A 20330-nucleotide genomic window follows, 5' to 3' on the forward strand; every position below is an offset into this window, starting at 1 on the left:
CCTTAGCTCTTCTGTGAGATAAGATTTCAGAGAGATAAGTGGGGGAAGGCGCGGGGAGAGGGAAATGGGTAACAATGTTCGACAAAAAATGTACTCATTATCTTACATATGCAACTGTAATCCCTCTGTATATCACTTTGACAGTAAAATTAAATTTTCAAGCATCTCCTGCGTTTCATGGAATATAGCTTTCTGTACTTCCTGGACATTTCTTCTTTAGTGTAATTACCAATGAACTCTAGCCGTTACTGCTGAAATTACAAAGATATTCCAAAGATACAAAGACACTGCTTAAAGTAGGAATGCTGTATTCTTATACATTTATAGAGATTTATACAGATATTTATACAGATAAGAGGCTCACTCTTCTCAATTTATTTTACTGTCAGTTTTGGAAAGATTTTTAGGACAAATTTAAGCCCAGTTTTCTAGAAAGAAAGCCCAGTTTTCTAAAGGACTACTTTTATATATTCTGCAAATAAGGGAGCATTTTTAGGATGCATGCTAAATACTTATTAACATAAACTATTAATATGTATTAAATTATATATGTTAAAATGAATACATGAGTAATCTGTTAATTATAATCAAAGTTACTTGGTTAATGAAATCAATTAAAATAATCAAGTGACCTTAGATTATTAACAGTCACTGTCTTCCTCACAATAGCATCTCTCCCAACACCCTATTGACCCCTAAATCCTCCTAGTTCTGTTTTCTCATATATAAGTTGAATACCATGATTGCATTTCCCCACCCTTCCCTTTTCCTTTCATCTACTCCCTCCCCTTGACCTACCCTAGTAATACCTTATATTTGTTTCACATACTTCTGAGAAGGGACCTGTAAAATACTAAGAGGGAAGATGATCAAGTGATAGAATACTTACGTAGAAAGCACAGTGCCCTGAAACACACACACACACACACACACACACACACACACACACACACACACACACACAGACACACAGACACACAGACACAGACAGACAGACACACACACACATACACACACACACACAGAGACACAGACACACAGACACAGACACACACACAGACACATATACACAGACACACAGACACACAGACATACACACACTGATCATATTTTGGGGAGAAGACAAATCATTCCAATCCTATATTCTGCTATCAGTCAGAAATGAATAACCTTTTTTATTCAGCTAATATTCTTAGAGACAAATTTCAAACTGAACATTTTAACTGGTAATATTGGGGAGATTTTAAGAAAAAAATTCAATACAATCATCTTAAGAAATTTTATAGTATTTTTAACTTATCTTCATTATTCTCTGCTCCTTTTCTATTTCCTATAAAAATTGTGTGTGATAATATGCATTATTCCTAAGACTAAAACAAATGATTTAAACAGTAATGGAACCTTGTTGTCTTTTATTTCTGAGGTTTTAACACTTGACAAAAAAGAGAAAAGCATTTAAATTCTACTAGAATTTTTAGTTTACATTTTACTTTGCTTTAAGATGTTGTTTCATGTTATCTAGGTGATGTGTTGTTTTATATTGGTTTAGTAATTTGATCATATAAATGCTTTGGTTAAAATGAATTATATTTCCATAGGCAAAAGGAATTAATACATCTTTGCAATAAAAATACACATCACAAATTTCACCAGCTAAGTTAAAATTACTTTCAACACACCTGCCTGAATTATTTAACATTCACTTTTACATTTTACTTGTATAATTTGAAATTTTATATATTATTCAGGAAACAGATGAACTGTATTATTGTATATCATCTTGGAATTACATAATACTCAATTTTGAATATTATGGAAGAAAAGAAAGTGTTATAATTTAGGAATATTGAAAAATCACACATAATGAAAGGAGAACTTTTGGTTGCTAAAATTAAAGTACATTCCTTACCTAGATTTCATGAGAAGAAAATTTTGAGACTTCATTGTTTGCTTCCTGATAATGGTGTCAGCAGTTTAATATGTATAACTTGTAGTCTAATGCACTTGGGATTACAGAAACGAAAATCTCACTGACCCATAGGTCAGTGTTAGTAATCATGTCCCTGACATTGTAAAGTGTTCCATCAAATCCATCAGGGAATTGCTTGCACTGACATCAATGTATTTCTGTGGAGACATGTATTCCTGAATAATTCGGACCACATGGAATTAAAGCTGCCTTGTGAGAAAAGAAGAATGAAGCAAATTAATTTTACTAACGTCGGTTGAAAGACCATTTTGCTGATCTCTGTGTTACTGCAACTATTACTATGAATATCTATCTATCTATCTATCTATCTATCTATCTATCTATCTATCTATCTATCTATCTATCTATCTATTGAGCTATCTATCTATCATCTATTTTATGCTTTTTTGTTCAATGCTAGAACACTTTTCCACTTTTATTTTTATTCATTTATTTTTTTCTGGTGGTTAATTGGAGATAAGAGTACAAAAACTTTCCTGTTCTGGATGGTTTTTGAACTTTGATCCTTAGAAGTTAGGATAAGGCTACCAACACACAACTCAATTATTATCATTTCTTTTACAGTTTTCTTCATGTTCTATGAATAAATTATATAATTGCTAGCAAATAATATCAAGGTAGTTGATAGTTCACCGAACCAAGTGAAGTTAATATAGGTTATTCAAAATACTAATATTTGTAGAGGAAATTGAGGGTATATTAGGTTCATTCAGGTTTATTAGCTTCTTCATTATGTGAGTTCAATTTGTTTCTATGTCCTACAAAATACTTAGGTAAAATGTTATTTATTTTTGTCTGTATTATATTTTACTGACATTTTTCTGGTCTTTTATGCTTTCAACAGATCCCCTTAACCATTAAATGTATGTGGTCTTCTGTATGCCTATAGTTTATAGTGTTATCATAATAATGTTAGAATAATTTATAAGAAAAATGATGTAATAAATAAAAATTGATGTTTGTTATAATTGAAATTCAGTTTCCTAAAACTGAAAATGTCTGAAATTCAGAAGCTTTGTCTTCTTAGGAAGATAAAACATGGAGCATTAGAAAACATTGATAATACATATTTCTTGAAAAAAATATCTAGGATTCAATATGTGCAAAGACTGACCAAAACACAAAAAATAGAGAATTTAATTTACAAAGAGTAAAATATCTGAATAAATATCTACAAAAATAATATACAAACTAGGCGTCGTTGGTTCATACCTGTAATCCTAGCTACTCAAAAGGCTGACTATTGAATTCAGACCTGGAGAAAAGTACAAGGCTCCACCTCCAATTATCAGCAAAATGCTGGGATGTAGACAAAGTTCAAGTGGTAAAGCACCATTAAAGCAGCAATGGTGAGGATAGTAAGGGCCTAAGTTCAGGGCTTTGTACTGGCACTTGCACTCACACACACGCGCGCACACACTCATGTGCGCGCACACACACACAGAACACAAATGACAAGCATAAAAAAAAGTTGTTCATTTGGCAATGGGCACAGTTGTAGAACACCTCACTAGCAATGTCACACACTGAATGGAAACTAGTAGCCCAAAGAAATAAAAGATTCTTAAAGTCATTTATAATAGTGTACTACAAATAAAAAAGTGAAAGGATGCTGAAAAATGTAGGTAAAAATCCAATGATATTTAAATCACAGAATTCTGATGGACATGTAAAGCAGGAGAAAAACACATAGTCTACTGTTCTAGATATCCTAGAAGCAAGGACATGGCACAAACCTACTGTTTACATCTGCTTTGTACTATCATTTCCTGGTAACATTAACTAGGGTTATTTACAGATATGTCTGACCTCTAGGAATAAAGCACAAAATACACAATTTGAGCTTGTATCAACTTGTAGTACAAAAATAACAAAAAATTATTAATCCCTAGAGCAGACAAAAATATATTAACCCACATACATAATAACATAAGAAAGAGCAGGGATATTGTAAGCAAAAGAAAAAATTTCCAGTTGCAATACATGGAGTGATTTGATCAAAACGTTAATAAGGTGATATTTGGATACAATGGATGACACTAAATATTGAGAAGTCCATACTGATTTAAATAATGGAAATAAGCTGGGAAAAATGTTTGCTGTTCAGATTTTCAAAGTGGCTTTTGAAGCATTTTGCCTTCAATGACTTGATTCATTACTTCTCACTCTTTAAGTGGGGTGTATGATGACTTCATTGTAAAGGGTACAAGTAGGAAAAAGGCAGGGAGTGACTTTACAGGAGAGAAACTAGCGTGTACAATCTCAGTCAGGTGCTCAAGGTTAACAGCAACAGTTATCTGTAATCATGATAGTATTTAAGTTGATGCAATGTGATAACAATGGCAATTCACTTCGGTCATTTCAATCTCCGAAATGCAGAGCTGAAGTCAAATAATGAGAAATCAATGAAAGAAATCTTAGCTTAAGGGTATTCTACAAAATGCCTAAAAAAGTTGCAAAAATTCCTCAAAAGTTGCAAGGGCTTTGAAAAGGAGTGCTTGACAAAGTGATACAACCAAGAGGAACCTGATGAGCTGTAATGAGGCCTTGTGGTGGGTATCCTGCAACAATAGAAAATTAGGAATATACTATGTAAATCTGAATGGTCTTAACACCAGTATTAGCTTGACTCACTAATTAAAATCAAAGTGTTGCAGTAGTATGAGATGTCAATAGCATGTGGGAATGTGTGTGTGTGTCTATGTGTGTGTGTATGTAGATTTCTGTAAATCTGAACATTCTTTTTATTTTCAAACAATTCACTTGACAAAGACATCATAGCAAGACACTTATTTATTTTGGAACAAAGAGGGTTTTCAGAACCTTTGCTATCTATGCTCCTAGAGTACATGGGAGCCAGAATTCCAGCCAGGTAGTTTTCCTAGTTGTTTCAAGGCAGAGATCTCTCTACCCACCTTTGTGTGAGTCTGAGTGGAGATCCATCTACTTTAGACGTCCCTTCATCACAAGATCACAACCCCTGTTTCCAATCTATTAGATTCTGGTGACCTGCATCTTGTATATACATTTTTCTAATTTGGGAAGGAGAAAGGAAATAATAAAATGCTGTAACAAGGATACAGGTTGACTCATTGTAACAATGCTATGTATAAGATATAGTGTTGAAAATGAACTTTACAACTTTGGGGGAGGGAGGGAGGAGTTTGGGTGGTGGGAAGGAAGGGATGGTAGGAGGAAAATAAAGGAGGGGTTAACAATGCTCCATAGGAAATATATTCATTACCTTACTCATGTAACTGTAATCTCTCTGTACAGTGTCTTTACAATAAAAAAGGAATCAAGTTATCTTCCTCATGGAAACATTTGGTAAATAATGCCTAACCAAGTTATCAAATTTAGCAAGGCCTACTGAAGAAGTGATGTTTGTGGGTTCTTGGAATACATGTGACTGTAGTCTAATATTTTCCCAATTATGTGATACCATACCTGTTATCTGCATAACGATTTATTTTGAATCTAATCATGGGTCTTCAGAAAGATGTACATTTTGCAGAGCATTTTATTAGTCAACTGAGTATAGGATGAAAAACAAAGCAGTAGAGATCCCATTTTATGTTTTACTGAAAAAAATCTGTACATGAAGTAGATAATAGATGATGTCAAATCTCTTGGCAATAATAATGATATCCTGATTATGCATGGAAACTTCTTTGCCCTTTGAATATTTATTGCAATATTTATTCATAAAATGTCATGAGGTCATCAACTGTTGACAGTTTTTATCTTGTTTAAAAATTAATGTATACTAATAATGTGATTTTCTGGCTTTTCTGAATTTTGAAATAGTTTTGAATTAATGCCAGGCAAAATGAAATCAATCCATGTTTCCTTTGAATCTCTGCCCTGTGTCTTTCCTACTTCCCCATGAGTTTCCCCATGAGTTTCCTACTTCCCCATATGGTATTTAGAACTATGGCTTGGGGCTCCATTTATAATCTCATATGGAAAATTATGAAGCAAATTATAGGCAAGTTTATAGAAATGATAAAATATGTAAAAACAATAGTTTTGATTAGTAGAAAAATGGGCAACACTGTTATTTGAAGTTTAAATTAGTATATGAAGATTAGAGAATAAAGGAACAACTAAGAAATAAGCAAGAGACAAAAAATGTAGCAGTTAGTATTTATCAGTCACAAATACCACGCTTTTGCAAAGCAAGCACAAATAGTAAGATCTCTTGATTATTTGATGCTGTAGGAGGGTTCATTCTAGCAATTTTGAGTCTGTGTGTCTGTGTGTGGGTGTGGTTTCCTCATTTTTGCCCTTGTTTGAGTGATGTGTCTGCCTACAGTTTGATTTTCATTCAGATTGCTATGTGAAAATAGACTAATTATCTATTCAATCACCATAACTTTCAGATAGTGAGATAATTTTTTAATAAATGCTTCTTCTAAAACAACTCTTCCCAGATGTTGTAAAGTCAAGATGAACATCCAGTTGGGTCATACAATTCAATTACCATGCATAGTATTAAACATTTCTAATGTTTCTGAGACTTTAAGATTATGCTTCAATGTTGAGAAATTTATCAGTTATTTATTTATATATATACATGCACATATATACAAATATATATGCACAAGCTTATATATACAAACTTTGATTTTGATGAATATTTCAAATTTTTTACAAAAATATTCCTTACTTTATTGCAGGTATGTCTTACTACCCACGATTTTCAAGTATATTTGAGCAAAATCCCTTCTTTTAGTACTAATTAGTCTCAAAGGTCATCATGTTTTAATAAGTTAGTATTTGATTACAATTTTTCTACTTTCTCTGTCTATGTCACTTTAGGCAACAGTATTTTCACATTGAAATCACTTTTTTAAGGGTGACGATACTTACTTCAGAAAAAAGCTATTGTTCATTATTCTTTTTATAGCATTGATTACTTCTTTATTTCTAAGACTATAAATGAAAGGATTTAACAGAGGAATTATTAGAGTATAAAACACCGCACCAGCTTTGTCTTTATCCCCTTCATTAACCGAATGTGGCTGAACATACACAAAGAGCAGAGAGCCATAGAACATTGAAACGGAGAGGAAGTGGGAGGAGCAGGTAGATAAGGCTTTGCTTCTTCCCCCCTTGGATTTCATTGTGAATATAGTGAAAAGAATATAGAAATATGATACTACGAGTACTGTAATAGTAACAATTTGAATTAACCCTGCCAAAAGAAGTCTAATCAAATTGTTAATGTAAGGATCAACACAGGAGAGTTTGTATAAGGGAAGATTATCACAAAAAAAGTGATTGATTTGATTAGACCCACAGAAAATTAACCCAAACAGTAATCCTACTTGAACAATAGAATGCAGATTTGCAATTATGTAGGTTCCTGTGGTCATCTGAATGCAAAGTTTCTTGGACATTTTGGTGTGATACTGCAGTGGGCTGCAAATTGCCACATAGCGGTCATAGGCCATTGCTGCCAGAAGAAAGCAGTCTACAGTTTCAGCAAGACAAAGAAAATAAAACTGTGCCATGCATTCAAGAAAGGAAATCCTTTTGTCTGCAGAAAAGAAATTCTCCAACATCTTTGGAGTAATGGCACAGGAGCAACAGGAATCCATGAGAGCCAGGTTTCCCAGAAAGATGTACATTGGTGTGTGAAGACGGCGTTCCATGTAAATCAAGGCCACCAATCCAAGATTCCCCACCATGGTGACCAGGTAGATGGCAAAGAACACAATGAACAGCAGGGTCTTCAGGTGTGGCTGATCTGTGAATCCTATGAGGATGAATTCAGTTGTGGAGGAATTGTTGTCCTCAGTCATACTCTGTGAGATAAGATTCAAGAGAGATATGATTTTACTTAAGATATAATTTTCCTTCATTTACAAATGTTTTTATAACAGCTCAGAATTTTCTTTTTTAAGCATCTCCTGCCTTCTATAGAATATAGCTTTCTGTACTTCCTGGACATTTCTTCTTTTAGTGTAATTACCAATGAACTCTAGCTGTCACTGTTAAAATTTATAGTTATTCCAGGGTGAATGCTTAAAGTAGAAACGTTGCATTTTATACAGTTAAGGATAAGAGGCTCACTCTTCTCAAATTATTTCATTGTCAGTTTTAAAAAGATTTAAAAAGATTTTTAGGACAAATTTAAGTCCAGTTTTCTAGAATTATGTATCTTATTTTCCTAGAGGACTACTTCTATATATTCAAACAATGGAGCATTTTAGGAAGTATGCTAAAACTTGTTAACATAAACAATACATACTAAATTATATATGCTAAAATTAATGTATTAGTAATCTACTAATTATAGATACTTGTTTAATGAAATCAAGTGACCTTAGATTATTATCAAATTATTATCAGTCACTGACTTCTTTACTCTCACCCCCCTACCCACCTTTTAATTTTTTTAGTTCCATTTTTACAAATATACCTTAAATACCTTGACTGCATTTCCCTACCCTTCCTTTCTTCTTTCATCTACTCCCTCCCTTTGATCTACCCTAGTAATATCTTGTTTTTACCTATTTCTGAGATAGGACCTGTAAAATACTAAAGGGGAGATGATCATGTAGCTCAGTAATAAATACTTATGTAGCAAGCAAAATGCCCTGAAACATACTCTCTCTCTCTCTCTCTCTCTCTCTCTCTCTCTCTCTCTCTCTCTCTCTCTCTCTCTCTCTCTCTCTCTCTCTCACACACACACACACACACACACACACACAATGATAATAGTAAAGCATGCTTCAGAGAGAAGACAGAAATCATTCTAATCCTATATTCCTCTATTGAGCAGAAATGGGTAACCTTTGTTTATTTAATTAATATTCATTACAGACATGTTTCATACTGCAAAGTTTAATTAGTAATATTGGGAGAGATTTTAGGGGAAAATACAATCATCTTAAGAAATTTTATAATTTTAAAATATATCTTGATTATTCTGTGTACCTTTTTCTATTTCCTATGAAATATGTAGAAGATAATCCTTATTATATCTAAAAGTAAAAAAAAAACTAATAAAAGCAGGCTGGCTTTTATTTGATTTTTTTAACACTTGAAAAAAAGAGAAAAACATTTATATCCTAGTAGAATTTTAAATTTGCATTTTACTTCACTTTATAATGTTGTTTCATAGTATTAACTAGGTGATCTATTGCTGTATATTTACTTAGCAATCTGATCACATACATTCTATGGTTTAAATTTCCATAATTAAAAGATCAAAAGGAAGAAAGTAACATATTTTTGCATAAAATTTTAAATATAAACCACAAATTTCACTAGCTAAATCAAAATTACTTTTAATGCATGTGCCTGAATTATTTAACATCCATTTTTATATTTTATTTGTACAATTTGAAATTTTATATTTAATTCAGAAAATCAGATGAACTGTATTGTTGTATCTCAGAAACACATGATACTCAATTTTGAGAAGAGTTAAGAAGAAAGAAAGGGTAATAATTTAGGAATGATGAAAAATGCCAAATAACGAAAGGAAACATTAAAGGACATTTCTTACCTAGGTTTCATGAGAAGAGAGTTTCTTATTTGCACTGTGATGATGGTGTCAGAAGTTTGTTTTATATATATTTATATTTATATATATACATAACCTGCATCTTAATGCACTTGGGATTACAGAAATGAAAATCTCACTGACCCATAGGTCAGTGTTAGTAATCATGTCACTAATATGGTAGAGTGTTCAATCAAATCCTTCAGGGAATTGCCTGCACTTACATTAGTGTATTTCTATGGAGATATGCATTCCTGAATAATTCGAACTACATGGATTAAGGCTACCCTGTGATAATGAGTTTGGTTGAAGTCATTACGTTGATTTGTCTTCAACAGCTGCTACTGATACAACTCCTATCTACCTACCTGTCTCCCATCTTATCTATCTGCCTATTGTTTGTGCTGGTTTTGGGGCTTTAAGTCAGGGACTGAACACTATCCTCAAATCTTTTTTTTTTTTTTTTCTCCACACAGTGCTAGTCTTTTTATTTTCTTTTTTTAAAATTTAATTTTACTTTATTTGTGAACATACTGTACAGAGGAGTTACAATTACATGGGCAGGATAATGCGTAACCTCAAATCCACTTCTGGTTTTTATTTTATTTTTATGGTTAATTGGAGATAAGAGTCTCATGAGCTTTCCTGCTTTGGATAGCCTTGAAATATGATCCTCTGATCCTACCCATGTTAGAAGTTAGGATTATGGGCATGAGCCACCAGTGCCTAGACCTATTTAGTATTATTGCTATTATTAGTATTAGCATTATTATTGTTTTTTTCTGTTTCCTCATATTCTATACATAAAAACATAAATATATAAAATATATAAAATCTCAGGATAGTTTGACAGTTCACTGGATCAAGTAGAGTTAATGTAGCTTATTTAAACTACTAATACTTGTAGAGAGAAGTACAGGTATGTTAGGTTCAGTCAGTTTCCTTAACTTCTTCATTATGTGAATTCAATTCATTTCTGTGTACAAAATACTTAGTCAAAATGTGATTTATTTTGTCTGTAATGTATATTACTGGCATTTTTCTCTGGACTGTTATGCTTAGACCAGATTACCTTAATTTTTAAAGGTAGTAGTTCATCTGTATGCTCATAAGTTTCATTCATGCTTTCATAATAATATATTATAGAAAACAATATATTAAAGAAAAATACAATGTATTAAAGAAAGAATTGATAAGCTTGATAGACTAAAATGGAAAACATCTGTAAAAACCAATTCAGAGGTTTTCTCTTCTTAGGAAGATAATACATGGGCTATGAAAAAACATTGACAATGCATATTTCTGGTAAAAAAAAACCCACTAGGATCCAATTTGTTCAAAGAATGAACAAAATGATAGAGAGTTTAATTTTAAAAGGGCAAAATACCCAGAAGTGGGATTGCTGGGTCAGAGGGGAGCTCTATTTGTAGTGTTTTGAGGTACCTCCATCCATATTGCTTTTCTGAGTGGTTGAACAAGCCCCTCAGTAGATGAAAATATATATATATATATATATATATATATATATAGTGGAATAGTGGAATGTATATATCTATATGTATATATATATCTATATATCTATATATATGAATTCTATGCCTCCATCAGAAAGAATAACACCACCCCATTTGTTAGGAAATGGAAAGACTTGAAAAAAATGATATTAAGTGAAGTAAGCCAGACCCAAAGAAATATAGGTTCCATGGTTTCCCTTATTTGCCATAACTAGTATACATCTAGGATAATCTTACAAGACAAGCAGAAAAGCTCAAAAGCTATAAGATAAGATACTAAGTATAAGATGATGCTAAGTGAAATGAACTTCAAGATATGGACACAAGAGGTTGGTCTTCCTTCCTTCCTTCCTTCCTTCCTTCCTTCCTTCCTTCCTTCCTTCCTTCCTTCCTTCCTTCCTTCCTTCCTTTCTTTTTTGGGTGGTTGTGGGCCTGAACTCTGGGCATGGGCGCTGTCCCTCAGCTCAGCTCTTCAGCTCAAGGCTAACACTCTACCACTTGAGCCATAACACCACTTCCAGCTTTTTCTGCTTATGTGGTGCCAAGGAATCGAACCCAAAGCCTCATGCGTGCAAGGCAAACACTCTACCACTGAGCCACCTTCCAAGCCTGTTGTTGTTGTTGTTTTTAATGTACTATGTGATTTTTTTGTTTCCTTTGTATGTTCTTCCTCTATGCTATTTCCCCAGCTGTGATTGTACTTGATTTTGATACCCTGCATCTTGTATATATATACATATATATACATATATATACAAATATACATATACATATATATATATATATTTGTCTAATTTGGGGAGGGGAAGGGGAATAACAAAATGCTGAAACACAGACACAGGATGGCCTATTGCAACAATAATACCCACAAGAGACTATACTGGAAATGAACTATACAACTTCGGGGAGGGAGGAGGAATGAGGGAGATGGAGGAGGGAAGGGATAGTGAGAGAACAACAAAGGAGGAGTAACAATGCTCAACAAGAAATGTAGTCATTGCCTTACTCATGTAACGGTGACCCCTCTGTACAGCATCTTTACAATAAAATAAAAATTTAAAAAGAGCAAAATATCAAACAAAACAACAGAGAAGCGGGAATTGTTGGCTTATACCTGTAATTGTAGCTACTTAGGAGGCTGGAGTTTGAAGCCAGATCAGGGAGAAAAGTCAATGAGGATCCAGTTCCAAATGCAGTTGGACTGCAGTGGTAAAGCACCAGCCATGAGCAAGAAAGCTGAGCATCAAAGAGCCTTAACTTCATGGCTTTGTACTGGCAGGGACATACACTCAAATACATGAAGTATGTATTAGATGATGTCAAATTTCTTGGCAATAATTATAATGCTACCATGATTATGTATGGAAATGCCTTTGCTCTTTGAATGTTTGTTGGAATAGTTATTTCTAGATTGTCATGAGGTCATCAACTGTATGACAGTTTTTAATCTTGTTTAAAATTAGTTAACTACATGATTTTCTGGCTTCTCCAAATTTTGAAATTAATGTCAGGTAAAATGTAAGTGATCCATGTTTCTCTTGAATCTCTACCCTGTCTGTGTCTGTCTCTTCTACTTCACTATGAATTTCCATGCTTTTACCAAACATTGTATGATATCATATTTATGGCCATCATTTATTTAATCCTAATGCCCCAAGTACAGTTAAAGAGCATCATCTTTATTTTTTGTTGGTGAATTGTAAATTTTAAGTAGGTTTGCAGAGATGATAAAGTGTTTAATTTCTTAATAATATTGAAAAATCATAACATATACAACTGAAAAGTTATTTGAAATTAAATTAGTGTATGGGCATTAGAACATAAAGGATCACAAATATAAGAAGTATTAAGAGATAAGAATGTGGCAGTTACCATTTACCAGATGCAAACATAAATGTTGAGATCTATTGATTATATGATGAGGAGAGAGAATTCATTCTACCCATTGTTTTTTGTTTGCTCATCTGTAAACTTGTTTAAGTGCTAAAGTTGATTTTTATTTTGATAGCCACATGAAAATAGGTTGTAAGAAATTTCATATCCAAACCCAATATATATATATATATATAAAAATTTATAATATATTATATTATATATAATATATATCATTTATATATATAAATTATAAAAACTATTTCCTATACTAAAGTCAAGATGGAAATCTAATTGGAGCATACACTTTACTTACCATGGATATTGTTTTTTAACATCAGATTAATATCTAAAAATTTCTAATGTGTCTGAGACTTTAAGATTGCATTTCAATGTTAAGAATTTAATCAGCTACCTCTATATATACAAACTCTTATTCCTTGGATTTTATGACTATTTCAAAAATTGCAACTCAGAAAAATTTCTGAGTGTATTTGAGCAAAATCTCTTCTTGTAGAATTAAACTAAAATATTATCATGCTTTAGTAAGTTACTATTTGAATAGTAGAATTTTCTACTTTGTCCTTGTATGTCATTTAGGCAAAAGTATTTGTGAATTGTAATCACTTTTCCAAGAACTACCATACTTATTTCAGAATGTCAAAAATCTTTTATTGTTTGTTATTCTTCTTATAACATTGGTTACTTCTTTATTTCTAAGACTATAAATGAAAGGATTTAACAGAGGAATTATTAGAGTATAAAAAACAGCAACAGCTATGTCTTTATCCCCTTCATTAACTGAATTTGGCTGAACATACACAAAGAGCAGAGAGCCATAGAACATTGACACAGAGAGGAAGTGGGAGGAGCAGGTGGATAAGGCTTTGCTTCTACCCCCCTTGGATTTCATTGTGAATATAGTGAAAAGAATATAAAAATATGATATTATGACTACTGTCAAAGTAAAGATTTGAATTAAACCTGCCAAGATAAGTATCATCAAGTCATTAATATAAGGATCAACACAGGAGAGTCTGTATAAGGGAAGGACATCACAAAAAAAGTGATTGATTTGATTGAACCCACAAAATGTTAATCTAAACAGTAACCCCACGTGAACAATGGAATGCAGGTTTCCAATTATATAGGCTCCGGTGGTCATGAGTGTGCAGAGTTTCTTGGACATCCTTGTGTGGTACTGCAATGGGTTGCAAATGGCCACGTAGCGGTCATAGGCCATTGCTGCCAGAAGAAAGCAGTCTACAGTTTCAGCAAGACAAAGAAAATAAAACTGAGCCATGCATTCATAGAGAGAGATCGTTCTTTCCTTTGAAATCAAGTCCTCCAACATCTTTGGAGTAATGGCACAGGAGCAACAGGAATCCATGAGAGCCAGGTTTCCCAGGAAGATGTACATTGGTGTGTGAAGACGGCGTTCCATGTAAATCAAGGCCACCAATCCAAGATTCCCCACCATGGTGACCAGATAGATGGCAAAGAACACGATGAACATCAGGGTCTTCAGGTGTGGCTGATCTGTGAATCCGATGAGGATGAACTCGGTTGTGGAGGTGTGGTTTCTCTCTGGCGACATCATGACCTAGTTTTTAAAGACAGGAGGTAGGAAGACATAAAATCTAATTGAAGGATATATATCTTTTACTCGATTTCCTTTTTATGACAGAGTTTTTTTTTTGCTTGCCCCCTCCTCCAACATCCTCTGGTTTATTGGAATACAACTAAAGATATTTCTTGAATACTTGTTGTCTTAGTGTATCAATGGTTTCCAAGTGTGACAGTTAAATTTCACAAAGGTACCTTTGAAAATTCCTGAGAAGATGCTTAAAGAGCAAAAAGGTACTTTTTGTTTTTGTTGTTGTTGGTCATGGGGCCTGAACTCGGGCTGGGCGCTGTCCCTCACAGCTCAAGGCTAGCTCTCTACCACTTGAACCACAGCACCACTTCTGCCTTTTTCTGCTTATGTGGTGCTGAGGAATCGAACCCAGGGACTCATACATGCAAGGCAAGCTCTCTACCACTGAGCTACCTTCCCAGCTCCCCAAAGTGCACTTTTATAACCTTGTGAAAGTACAATATAAATATATAGGAAAACAAAATTGGTTTGCTTTTCCCAAATAATTACACTGTCATTTTTAAGAAGATTCTCTAAGACAAATTTATATTCAACTTTTCTAGACATAATTATTATCTCTTTTATTTTACAGAGTTTACCATTTTTATATATTCTCTGAGTTAAGAAGACATTTTGCATCTGCAGAAGCTAGATCTAAAATGTGTGGGGACAGAGGGACATGGTAAATTATACAGGACTCTAGGCAATCACACACTGAGAACAAAGGAGGATACTGTTTGTCTGTCTGTTTGTTTTGGAGGGGGTATGTGCATGTGTGTGCCAGTACCGGGACTTGAACCCAGGGCATCCCACACTTGCTTGTCTTTTTCTGCTCAAGGCTGTCACTCTACCACTTGAGCCATACCTCCACTCCCACAAAGGAGGATACTCATAGGAGAGAAACACAAAGGCACAATGCCTATGTGCATCTGATCATATAACATAATATCCATGGAAATGAACTCCATGAAATGGAAACAGAGGTTTCTTTCTTTGTTGCTGTTTTTGTATTGTTTGCTTTTTGTCTTGTTTATTTGTCTTTGGGAGGATAAGGGAAGCCACCGAAATGGAGGGATAATGGGTAAAGAAATGCAGCACTGGTACTCACTAGACACTATGTTGAGAATGAACTATATAACTTGTGTGGGGGAAAGAAGGGAAAAACTGGGAAAGAGGGAAGAAGTGACATTGTTGAAAAAGAAATGTACTCTATTCGATTTATACAACTGTAACCTCTCTGTATATCACTTATTAATACAATAACTTTAAAAGAAACAATTTTTAGACTACGTGTTATAATAAGTATTGAAGATATAATATAAGTTAAAGAAACTGTAAGGGGTATTATTCATCTTAAAGATATATTACTTTGGAAGCTAGAGAAATAAATGCTCATATATTTCCCCTCTGCTCTATTTCTGCACTTTGACCCCATTTTTATAAGTACTGAGTCAGTCCATGTACTATAATCTCTCTCTCTCTCTCTCCTCTCTCTCTCTCACTATCTCTCTCTTCTCTCTTCTCTTCTCTCACCTTCGCTCCTCTTCTTCATCTCTCCTCTCTCTCTTCTCTCTCTCTCTCTCTCTCTGGAGTGGGTTCTGGTTTCTTGGGGTTGGGCTTAAGGACCTGGGAATTGTCCTGTGCGTTTTTTTGCTCAAGTTTGGACTAACAATTCAGTCACAGCTCCATTCTGCTTTCTGTAGTTTATTGAAACAAGGTCTTCATGGGTTTGCATGCTGACGTTTGTGAATTCCATTCCGCAGACCTCACCCTCTTGAGTAGCTAGGATAAGTATAGTGAGACACTGCTGCCAGCCTGTTTTCGTCTTCTATTGCTAGCTTTCCTTCCGTCCTTGCTTCCTCTTCCTGCTTTCTTGCAACTTCTTTCTGCCTTCATAGCTTTGCTTTCGTTTATGTCTTGCTTCGTTCTTTCTTGTCTTTCTTCTATCTTTTCCTATCTGTCTTCTTTCTTTCTCCTCTCCTTTCTTCTCTTCTTCTTTCCTCTCCTCTCCTTCATCACTCTTCTCGATCCTGACTTTTACCCGTCAACTTCCTCTCTCTCTCTTTCACTCTTTCTTTCTCAGTTTTTTTTCCTTCCTTCCTGGTCCTTCCTTCCTTCCTTCCTTCCTCTTCCTTGCTGCTTGCTTTCTTCCTTCTTTCTTCCTTTCTGTCTTTCTAACAAATGCCATCACTTCCTCTTTGTAGGGGCATAGTCAGGCACAATACTCTGTAATAAAGTTGTGTTCTAACACACACCAATTCCATTTTCTGGTTTATGGATTGTATCTTCTAAGTTCAGGACAATTCTAAGATTTATTTTTTAGAAAAGGAACCAAAAGTCAACATTGTAATTTTCTTTGATTAAATTTGCACTAGTTTATTGTTAAATATGTAGAAATCATTTTCTTATTCTTATAAATGTCTTCAGGTTTGTTTTTGGATAATTCTGAGAGAGATCATTCTGCAAGCTGAAGTGATGAAGCCCATGGACGCATGGCTCGGTGACAGAGCAGCTGTGTAGTAGGCCTAGCATCCATCCTGTACGTGCTCTAGACCAGTAGGCATATCCCACACACAAACAATGATGACATGTTGTGGGGAGAAGATGTAAAGCATTCCAATCCTCCATCTCCTTATTGACCAGGGATCAGGGACTTTGTTTTCTCTTTTCAGCTAATGCTCTTTAGTGACTTGGTTGAATCTTAACTTTTTGACAATTAACTTTGGAGAAGTTTATAAGGGAAAATTTCAATATAATCACCGTAAGAGATTATGCTTTCTTTTACCTATACTATTTTCTTCTGCTTTTCTATTGTTTAAAAAATGAAAATTGTATAAGATAATCTGCAGTGGCTCATATCTATAATCCTAGCTGCTTGCGAGGCTGAGATTTGAAGCCATCCCAGGCAGGAAAGCACTTGAGACTCTTATTTCTAATTAACTGCCAAAAAAGTTGGAGGTGAAGCTGTGGCTCGAGTGATAGAATGCTAGCCTTGGCTAAAGATGCCAAGGCTCTGGGTTCAAGCCCTGGGACTGGGACACACACACACACACACACACACACACACACACACACACACACACACACACACACACACACACACACTGATAATCTGCATTATGCCATAGTAGTCAAGTAGCTAACAGGCTGATCTTTGTTAATGTATAAAAAATAAAAAGGTTTGTTTTGTTTTTGCTTTTTGTTTTGTTCTTGTTGGTTGTCAGGCTTGAACTCTGGGTCTGGGCACTGTCCCTGAGCTCTTCTGCTCTCTACCACTTGAGCCACAGACAAAGGACAAGGGGAGAACCAAATGCAACAGCGATATACATAAGACAATATGTTGGAAGTGATCTGTACAATGTGGGAGGGGGTTGGTGGGGAGGGAAAGAGGAGAAAAATGAGGGAAGGGGTAAGAAGTTTGTAAGAAATGTAATTATTACCTTACTTATGCAACCGTAACCCTTCTCTACATCACCCTGACAATAAAAAAAATTGTGAATACAAAGCCAAAAAAATAAATAAATAAAAGATAGCGGGGCGCCAGTAGCTCATGCCTGTAATCGTAGCTTCTCAGGAGGCTGAGATCTGAGCATCACGGGTCAAAGTCAGCCTGGGCAGGAAAGTTCGTGACACTCTTATCTCCAATAAACCACCAGAAAACCAGAAGTGTCACTATGACTCAAGTGGTAAAGCACTTGCCTTGAACTAAAGAGCGAAGAGACAGCACACTGGCCCAAAGTTCAAGCCTCACAAATTCTCTCTCTCTCTCTCTGTCTCTGTCTCTGTCTCTGTCTCTGTCTCTGTCTCTGTCTCTCTCTCTCTCTCTCTCTCTCTCTCTCTCTTTCTCTCTCTCTCCATATAGATCTATAGATTGATATTTATATCTATCTATCTATATATATATGAAAAAAGGAGTAAACCATTTACATCCTGATAGAATTCTTAATAGAATAGGCTGTTTCATCTTAAGTAACTTATTGTTAGATATGAATTGAATAATTCTATCAAATGGATTTTATTTCCATAGTTAAATGACCAAAGGAAGACAATGGAAAAATGTTATCAAAAAATTAAAATCATGAACTGAGTGCCAATGATTCATAATTTTAATCCTAACTATGAAGAAAACTGAGATCTGGAGGATGATGATAAAAACACAACCCCGGAAGAACAGTTTCCTAGACATCATCTACAAAATAACCAGAAAAACGCAGAACTGAAGAAAGACATGGCTCAAGTGTGAGGCTGTGAATTCAAATCCCAGCTATGCCAAATACATATACACATAGATACATGCATACATGTATATATTAAATTTTTTATATTATTCAGAAAAAGAAGATGAATTTCGGTATTGTATCTCATGCTAGAATCGCATGCCACTTTATTTTTAGCAGAGCTAAAGTTATGGTATCTAAAAAATAAATGATTTCCAAAAGTAAGTAACAGTGATAGTTAAAACTAACAAATGTCTTACCTTTGTTTCACAGAGAAGAGTTTTTGTCAGTAAATTGCTTGATTTATGGTGAAGGCATCAGAATTTTAATGTGTACATGCACCTTGCTATTCAACACATTTGCGATGAAGAGAGTGAAAATCTCAGAGATGACCCACTGGTCAGTGTTGGTAATCATGTCTCTTTTTCTGCAAAGTTAAATTGTTCGTCAAATACTAAAGGGAATTCAGTGTAATGACATCAATGTATTTCTGTGGAGATCTTATGTCCTAAAAATACAAACCACATGAAATTAATTAAGATGACTTAAGACAGGGCAGATAAAGTAATTTCACTACAGTTTGTTTGGGGCCCATTTGGTTAATTTGCATAAGCTACTATTATTTCCTCCTCCTCCTCCTTCTCCTCCTCTTCCTCCTCATCCTTCCTCCTCTTTCTCCTTTTCCCCCTCTTCCTTCTCTTTACTCCTTCTCCCTAATTTTCTTCATCATTTTCATCAAATTAACAGCAAAAATACCTTTTTGACCCTTCACTGGATAGAATGCAATTAATACAGTTCATGAAAAAAACTTAGTATTCAAAAAGGAAATTAGAAGGTGGGTTAGAGCTATCAAATACATACATAAAATTACTTTGAAAACATTTAACCTAAATTTTCCTGACAATTAGGTAAACATGAAAAAAAATTAAATTGTATTTATATGCAGCACTCTAAAAAATAATAGTATGAAAATTTCATTGTATTTATGAAATTTTGCTTACTGATATATTGGTGATAGCTAAGATAATGTAAGCTTCAAAAAGAATAAAAATATATAGCTTTTTATTTTTGAAATATAAACTGGCAACATGATTCATCAGTTCTAAGATGTATTTATTTTCTAAGTACTTCTGTTTTATACTTTATTTTTAACTATCAAGTAGTAATTTTACTTATTTATAGGCACCTTGAAATATTTTGATGCACTTACAGAATGTATCTAATTAAATCAGGGAATGTACCATTTCATCTTCCTTTTACAAATTACATTACTCTAGGTAAATTTGAACTTTTTCCTTATAAAGTGACCTTGATTACTTATTTTTGAATTAAAGTTTATTGTATCTGAGCCTAGAGACTGTGCTCACTCTTTTTCATTTCCATAGAATATTTCATCCATTCATTTGCCTTCTCTTTTTGAAATTTACAATGATTGATAAAGAATATCATTTTTTATGAAAATAATTTTCTCTTAGGTAGCATACTATTGAATGTATTACTTTGGTTTTAATTTTACTAAATCAACCCGTCTAAATATTTCACTTGATGTGTTTCACCCATTAATCTTCATTGATATTATTATTGA

General features: G+C 34.0%; 2 protein-coding genes across 2 annotated transcripts; both read right to left on the minus strand.

Moving 5' to 3' along the window:
- Positions 1-6858: 6858 nt before the first annotated feature.
- LOC138831864 (olfactory receptor 5K3-like) lies at positions 6859-7797 on the minus strand. Its single transcript, XM_070028881.1, has one exon. It carries the CDS (start codon positions 7795-7797, stop codon positions 6859-6861), a length of 939 nt encoding a protein of 312 aa, XP_069884982.1.
- Positions 7798-13544: 5747 nt separating this feature from the next.
- LOC138831865 (olfactory receptor 5K1-like) lies at positions 13545-14492 on the minus strand. Its single transcript, XM_070028882.1, has one exon. It carries the CDS (start codon positions 14490-14492, stop codon positions 13545-13547), a length of 948 nt encoding a protein of 315 aa, XP_069884983.1.
- Between the last annotated feature and the right edge of the window lie 5838 nt (positions 14493-20330).

The sequence above is a fragment of the Dipodomys merriami genome, unplaced genomic scaffold (assembly GCF_024711535.1).
Source record: "Dipodomys merriami isolate MVZ:Mamm:240054 unplaced genomic scaffold, mDipMer1.0.p SCAF_2, whole genome shotgun sequence".
In the NCBI taxonomy this organism is placed as follows: Eukaryota; Metazoa; Chordata; class Mammalia; order Rodentia; family Heteromyidae; genus Dipodomys; species Dipodomys merriami.